At 34.4% G+C, this 7,836-nt stretch overlaps 1 protein-coding gene across 2 annotated transcripts; it reads left to right on the forward strand.

The window, feature by feature from the left end:
• The first annotated feature begins 672 nt into the window (after nt 1-672).
• On the forward strand, nt 673-7,265 carry LOC107951490 (ubinuclein-1). Of its 2 annotated transcripts, XM_041091375.1 has the most exons (14): nt 673-1,180; nt 1,450-1,536; nt 1,618-1,710; nt 1,854-1,930; nt 2,373-2,979; nt 3,516-3,615; nt 3,704-3,813; nt 3,944-4,027; nt 4,717-4,848; nt 5,251-5,385; nt 5,488-5,535; nt 6,088-6,189; nt 6,532-6,635; nt 6,744-7,265. In XM_041091375.1, the coding sequence occupies exons 1-14, from the start codon at nt 926-928 to the stop codon at nt 6,940-6,942; spliced, it is 2,133 nt and encodes a 710-aa protein (XP_040947309.1). In that variant the 5' UTR covers nt 673-925; the 3' UTR covers nt 6,943-7,265. The 2 variants fall into 2 exon arrangements, with proteins under 2 accessions (XP_040947309.1, XP_016742044.1); XM_016886555.2 differs by having other exon boundaries at nt 6,532-7,265.
• Nucleotides 7,266-7,836: the final 571 nt, after the last annotated feature.

Here is a 7,836-nt window from a genome sequence, read left to right on the forward strand (position 1 = left end):
TAATTCATTTTTCTTTTTAGACAACTTGATATCTAGGAACCGCTCACACTCATACTCCACGTCTATGTTATTAGCTCCGATTACTGCACGCCCATCGATTATTAAAATGACATCTACTAGAATTATAACTGCTTTCCCGCATGTAATGGTCACACTTAACTATTTATACTTTTTTTAGGCTTCCTAAAGTTACCTGATTTACTCTTGAGCTTTTCGCATATGTTGTTTCAGGTTGCAACAGCGGTGAAAACATACATCGAGGATCTACGTATCATGATCATCGACCTAAACTCTTTTTTATTAATAAAGTTTTCTGATTTTCGCGATACTAAATTTATAGGCCTCTTGGACATCTGTCTTGTTCTTATTGTAATTTTTATCTTTCAGTGATTGTACTTTATTTGAGACTTTAATCATTGTTTACTAAAATCTATCTAATACTATCCAAATAAAATATAAAAACATAATTTGAATTTAATTACTGATCGCATATAAGAAGAAGCAGGATTTGCTACAAAAAGGATTATTAAAAACTTCACCGAAGATACTAAATTTACTAAACAACATCACCAAAAATTCTATTAAAAATACTGATTTTACTATACTAAGTAAAAAAAAAAATCATTAAAATACAAAATAAAAGAACTAAATTAAGGCTTCAATTTCTACCCAACCTCCAAAAGATTTACCAAAATTACATTATTTCTTATCTCATCTCCAAAAAAAAGATCCAAAGAAAATATCAGAAACTTAAGTTCCCAATTCTTTTTTCTTTTGAAATTCTCTCGTTGCATTTGATGCATTTGCCTCTCTTTTATGTGATCATCATTAAAAGCAAACCTGGTTAATGTTCTAAACTAGGCCAGCAGCGTCTCTGCTCCCAAATAAATCAACCCACTGGGTTTTACCCGACCCGGAATTGATTATGGAAGATAATAGTGTTGGTGGTACCGGTGAGCCCTCCGGAGTGGTCGCACCCAAGGTGATGAAGGCTGGTGACCGGCAAGTTTTCACGGTTGAGCTCCGACCAGGAGAGACAACATATGTTTCGTGGAGGAAGCTTGTCAAAGACGCCAACCGGGCCCGTGGATCTTCTGCCGCTTCTGCGTCTGTAGTGGCGGCTCCGGCACCTGAGCTGCCTCCGAATGCCCACCCTAATCTCCAGTCTCGCATCGCTCCTGTAAGAGCCGCTTATTCAATCCCTAATTTTCACTTTTTATTTTTTTTTTTCCTTATTTTTAATGTTCTTAAAATGCGTGATTACTCCAATTTTGACTTAGTAGTTTTCTTGTAGTTTATTTAATTAATTGTGCTTGAATTTTGTTTTATTGTATATCTGAATGCGTTAGTATTTACTTGGTTCCCTAGAAAATGTGGGAAACTGAAAGAAATTTTGGTAATTGCTTTTTCCCCTTTTCACCCGTTCTTAATCATGTTTGACATTATCAGGGACAAACGGCTGTAAAAGAAGAGAAAGACGAGCCAGCCCCAAATCGTTTCAGTGCTGTTATTGAGAAGATTGAACGTCTTTACATGGTATTTTTATATTTTATTATGTTTGCGAGAATTGTGAGCTGCACTTTTAATATGTTAATGTGAAGTGAAATTCTTTTTCAGGGTAAAGATAGCAGTGATGAGGAAGAACTGGATGAGACTCCAGATGATGATCAATATGATACAGAAGACTCTTTTATCGATGATGCCGAGCTGGTAAACACTAAAATCTATTGCTTCTATCTTTTATGTGTCTTGTTGGTTTTATGCAACTGTAGTTAGTGCTATTCTTATTGTAACAAGGAGGGCGGAATGTATTTTTATTGGTTCATAATGTTGCTTCATTGTTCATTATGCAGGATGAGTATTTTGAAGTTGATAATTCAGCTATAAAACATGATGGATTCTTTGTTAATAGGGGAAAATTGGAAAAAATGTGAGTTTCTTTGAACTGTTCTTATTCTGCTGCTTCTCCACCTATTGGTGACAAAGTTTTAGTAAGGATCCTCTTGCCTATACATATGCATCCTATGGCATACCAGGAGCAACTGTACACCACACATCTCTTATTGGTTAAAGCTGGGTTAATTTATGAACTATTTTCTCTTAAATAGGCACCTATGTGGGTAGAAGATGAAAAATAAAATTGGATTCACAGTTAGGCTGATGACTTCATTTCCTGATAGCATGAATGTTGCAATTTTAGTGGTTGTCACGCTCCCCTTGCACATTTTATTCCATATTTATTTTATGTTTCTAATTACAATGTGGGCTAAGCTTTATTTTACATTACCAAATTCTAGCTTTTAATGTTAAAAGTCCATTAGTAGTGGATTTCCTCTAACTTTGCTTCACTGATTTCTTTTCATTCTTTCAAGAAATGAACCTCCTGTAATGCCTAACCAGCAGCCCAAGAAACGGCAAAGAAAGGAGGCTGCAAAACCTCCTAGTGAGAGTGATGATGGTCATGTGTCAAATAAACCTGCAAAGGCAGCAAAGATGGTTGCAGGGAGGGCTGAACCATCTCTGGGGAAGAATAATTCTAGTTCTCAGAATTTTACTGCAGTAGATGAACAATACAGGGATGGAAAAGTCCTGAATCAATTACCAGTTTCTGGTGTTTCTTCCAAGAAGAAATCTTCTGCGACAAGACTAGCATTGGATTCTTCTTCATATATGAAAGATCCAAATAGTGACACTTCTGCACCTTTGGCAGATGTCAAGGATATTGAGAATTTGAAGATGGGATTTCTGCAGTCAAAAGGTGTTGTCAGTAACAAATTGAAAGATGCAACTGGATCCTCTGATGTTTTGCATCAGAAATACCATGATAAAAGTGATCTCGCTCAATCGAAATCCCAACATGGAAAACTAAGCGGCAATGTTGATAAGCTTGAACAATCAATTCGACTGAGAGAAAACAATGGCATCCACGAGTTGCCAGACATTAATGTTTCTGATGGCATACATGCTATGCATACAGCAGTAAGTTATTTTCTTTAAATCTTCAAACTTTTTTTTTTTAAATAATTTGTTCCATTGGCTGGTTTCTGTTAGTCATAGTTAGTAACTGCATAACCTAGTTGGAGTTTTGACATGAAGACGGTTTCTGTTAACAACAACCTACAATATCTGAAACACTAGCAATCAAGTGGCTTTTTGTGTATGTATTATGGTAATAGAAAGCTCTAATATAGATTTACATGAGATCTATTCAACTGAAAGATGGTGCTTCTTATTAGCCATAGATATGGAGACAATAGAAACAATTTTGAGCTAATTTTTTATGGCCCCTCAAATTTCATTTAAATAGTGTGTGGACTATAGGAAACACCCTAGAACGTTCAGTGACCACTTAGACCTCTCTTTGTGAGTGTGTGTGCACCGTGTGTCTTGCAAGAAATTGGAGTAGAGGCTTCTGCTCTGTCCAAATTATTGAACATCACAGAGACATGAGAAACTAGTTTTGCATTAGATATTATCGTTATCATATTGATTTTGGTTTTACATGTTATGTGCAGAAATCTCCACACATGCTGAAAAAGGATGGTTCTACTCTTAGGCCCAAAAGCTCCGTGCTTGAAAAGGCCATTAGGGAGCTAGAGAAGATAGTTGCAGAATGTAAGTGTGTACGCGTCTTGTACAATATAATTATGAATAGTTCCTTCTAAAGTAATATTCCTTTTCCTTCCTGTCTAAAATATCACAGCAAGGCCACCTTCTATGGAAAATCAAGAGGCAGATACTTCATCCCAGGGGATTAAGAGGAGATTGCCTAGAGAAATAAAGCTCAAGCTTGCTAAAGTTGCCAGATTAGCGGTATGAAATTGTTATTGACATGTTTTGTCCTGTAAAGTAACTCATTTTCAGATTGTCAATTTTGTTTCAATGGTGTGATGCCTTCTGGAAAGATTTAGTTTTACCAATTTCATTTTGATATTTGTGGCAGGCAAGCCAGGGGAAAGTTTCCAAGGAGTTACTAAATCGCCTTATGAGCATCCTTGGTCATTTAATACAGCTAAGAACACTTAAGGTATCTTCCCTTGTTTATGAATGAGTAAAAATTTTCAATCACAATTCCAACATTTTGTACTTAATTAGTTTTTGTAAAAGGCTTGGAATATTACCATGTAGTGCATGCCAAAATACCAAAAACACCCAAGCCTAGAAATATTTTCTTTTAAATCTCCCTTTCTACTGACATGGCATTTGCTTTTAGTTCTTGTGATGTGGTTCCTTTTGTTTCAGTGAAGAAACTTTTGTATGCATTGCATTTGACTATTTGTGACCATTGGAATTGCAATTATGGTGGTTTAAAATGTTGTTGCATATATTTTGGTTTTGAATCATGCAAATAAATTTTTGAGATCATGAAGACATTTTTTGCTTGTGGTTAAAATCCATGTTCTTTAGGCAGCCCATTTTGACCATTGCTGCTTGAGAGACTGTTTGTTGGCTGTCAAATATGTGATGAATATTTCTGAATTTTGGAAGGATTCCTTTGCTTTTATTATCTCCATGCCTTGAAATGCAGAACTGGTAAAAGAATATTGGACAGGGCAAAACCGTATAAACATTCTGTGTATTATTATATATTTTATTTATGAAAGATTAGATCCTTGTGTTTGCTCTTGATTATCCTTTCCAATAAATTCGTTGTACCAATTTGAATCACCTTTGTCAACTACTCATCTACGAATTTTGAGACTATTTTGGATGCAGCGGAACCTAAAAATCATGATTAGTATGGGTGTGTCACCAACAGCAAAGCAAGAAAAAGATGCTAGATTTCAACAGATCAAGAAGGAAGCCATTGAGATGATAAAGACAAGAATTCCTTCTTTTGAGACAAAGGTTTGTCATCATTATTATGAATTTTACTTTATTTCATTTTCTTTATCCTTTCTTAGTTGCTCCTGATTTAACAGTCTTTTACCCTTTTTTTCCCCTCTCTGTAATAAATATTGCTTTTATTTGGCTTTTCTTATGATCAAAACACCAAAAAAAAAAAAATTAAAATCCGACACTGTTCCATGTAGAGCCTGCGACTTTGCCCACATTTACTTCATTTTGTATCCTTATTTTGAATATTCTTTTTTAGATTCTTCTTCATTGTAGATTCCATGACTATTCTTCTCTCTCCATCCTGGTATATAAGATCATGGGTTTTTATCTTGTTCATAGTACTCTATTTTATCAACTGAAGTTAGAAAATTTTGCTGTTCTGGATGAAAAAAATGCTTAATTGTTTTTCAGATATTGGAGCCACAAGCTAGAGCTTCTGATGATTTTCAAGAAATTGGTTCTGAAGAAAGAACTTTTAGAAGAAAATTTAACATGGATGCACCGATGGAGAACAAGATTTGTGAACTTTATGACCTCTATGTTGATGTAATCACATGTCCTATTTTGACTTTTGACAAAATTCATCTGGGGAAAATCTTATTCGTAATGGATCTGATCTTTGCATTTCTATCGTTTTATTTCCTGCAGGGATTAGATGAAGATGCTGGTCCGCAGATCAGAAAGTTTTATGTAGAGGTTGGGAACTTATCAATTCTTTCTCTACTCTCAAAGCTACTGTAATTATAACAGAAATCTTTATATTGCTGGCTTTAGGTGTCTGAATGTGGACAAATATGTCTCTGCAGTTATTGTTTCATGATAGCTTTTGATAGTAGCATTTTCTTGCCATTTGGATGAGAGTCGTGCATGAGACTACTTTCTCTTTCCCTTTGACTCACCTTTTCTCTTCTGTTTTTCCCTATCTCTTCTTTTCTTTTTGTACAATTACACTCTATTCCCGTTATTTATACCTAAAAAACGCCTTAAAATTATTGCTTGTTGCACAACAGAGTTCATTCTACATTGTTACTATTGTTCTTTTTCAAATAATTTTAATTGATCTTGTAGTTTTTCTGGCGCTCATATCTTGCCGTCAACCTTAAATGGTCTTTCGTTCTTTGTTTAGATGTTCCTTCTGCTTTTAGTTTGTTAGTGATAAAGCTATTGATTATTGTTCCTAATGCTTGACTATGGTTCTACTTTTTCTGTTATATTTTCATCTTACATTTGGAGTTCATCTTTGACCAGCTTGCACAGCTCTGGCCAGATGGTATGATGAACAACCATGAGATTAAACATGCAATTTGTAGGGCGAAAGAAAGGCGGAGAGCAAGATACAATAGACGCAAGGTATGCATGCTTCTGGTCATTTTGCCCTCGTTACGGTATATATACTTTATTTAACTCGTGTGCATAAGTTTTCAATTTAAGTGGCAAGTTCTCTGCAGACTAAATGCAATCTATCTCAAAGCTTTTATGTACTTGTGAGCTTTGAAGTTTCCTTAGGCTTGAGCCCATTTTTGCTATTATTGTTAGGGTTTTGATTCTCAGATGAACTAGTACCGGGTGTACTTGCCAGTTGATGGGTCTCTGATTTATTGATTCTTGGTTTCTTATTCTCCTTTTGTCTGATTTCTCTCAGGTTGATTGATGTTTGCTTATTGTGTTCAATTTTTTGGTCATTTTTAAAAGGATCAAGAGAAAATGAGGAGGGAAAAGATGTTGACACTAGGACCGGAGGAGAGTGTTCGAGTGGACTCTGCCTCAAGTGCACAATCGCAGCACACACGAGAGAGGTCGGGTAGTGATTCCGGTAGTCAAGCTTTACTTTCAACTAATACATCGAATTCGCACACAACTGCAGCTGCTGCTGTTCCGGTTCTGAGTCCAACAAATGATTCCAGTTTTGACAGAGTGAAACAGGATAAATTAAAGGGGATTTCAAGCAGTGCCATGGACGATGAAATGAAGGTGGCAGTAGCCTCACTGCCAAAGAAAAAGGTAAAAAGGAAACCAGAAATGCATTTGGATGAATCTCATATGCGGCCCGAAAAGTTACCTCTGCAACAGGGCAGCAACGACCGAAACAAGTCCATCAAATAGCCTATGAATCTTCCTCCGAAATCAAACTTTCCAGCTAACATAAACACTCACATTGTCAGCTTTTTAATTTTATTTTTCTTTACATTGCGGAGAGCTTCATTGTTTCTGAGTTCCATTTTTGTAATTAAATTTTTTTCCTCAATAACTGGTGTTAAAAAGGAGAGCGAAAAGGTTGTAATATTCTCCTGCACATGTAATTTTCTAGGCTTAGGCAACTCTTTTAGCTTTTACTTTTTTAGATCTCTCAACTTTACTAGTTTGATTTTTATGTTTTCATTGCATCCATAAAAAAGTTATTAATATTTTAATTTCCCATTAAATGATTTTTAGTTTGTATTTAAATAAGCTCGTAACTTTTAATATTTAATATTTAATTTTTTATTTGAACTCAAGATTTATTTGAATAAGTTCGTAATCTTTTTATTTTGGCATAATGTTTGAATTAGCTTTTAATGTTGGTCTTTATTTTTTTTTAATTAAATTTGATATTTAATCTTTTAAAAAGACAACAGAGAGCTGCATTGTCTTTTTAGTTAAACATTACACAAATTTAAGCATTTACTCGCATGGAACATTTCTTTCTTTAATTTTATTTAGTTAATACTATTTATATTGATGAAGTCTTGAGTGAGTTATTATTAGTTAATCTGATATGCATTTAATTAAAAAAAAATATCAAAACTTTCAGAAACAACAAACTTTATTACAAAGGTATCTATATATTTCACTAATTTTATAGTTTTTAATTAAATAATTATAACTTTTAAAAAAATTCAAAACAAATTAATGGTTAAGATAAAGTGCCGCTCAATCCTTGTCGTTAAATTTAATATATTTTTTATATTTTTTTCTGCTCATTAGATACTTTTACCTTTTCTTACCTTTAAACTTATG

Source organism: Gossypium hirsutum, chromosome A02 (genome assembly GCF_007990345.1).
Source record: "Gossypium hirsutum isolate 1008001.06 chromosome A02, Gossypium_hirsutum_v2.1, whole genome shotgun sequence".
Taxonomy (NCBI): domain Eukaryota; kingdom Viridiplantae; phylum Streptophyta; class Magnoliopsida; order Malvales; family Malvaceae; genus Gossypium; species Gossypium hirsutum.

Coding starts and splice junctions, on each gene's coding strand:
- LOC107951490 (XM_016886555.2), top strand. CDS start 926: ATGGAAGATAATAGTGTTGGTGGTACCGGTGAGCCCTCCGGAGTGGTC. Junction 1,711..1,853: donor TTATCGATGATGCCGAGCTG/GTAAACACTAAA, acceptor TTCATTATGCAG/GATGAGTATTTTGAAGTTGA. Junction 3,814..3,943: donor CTAAAGTTGCCAGATTAGCG/GTATGAAATTGT, acceptor TATTTGTGGCAG/GCAAGCCAGGGGAAAGTTTC.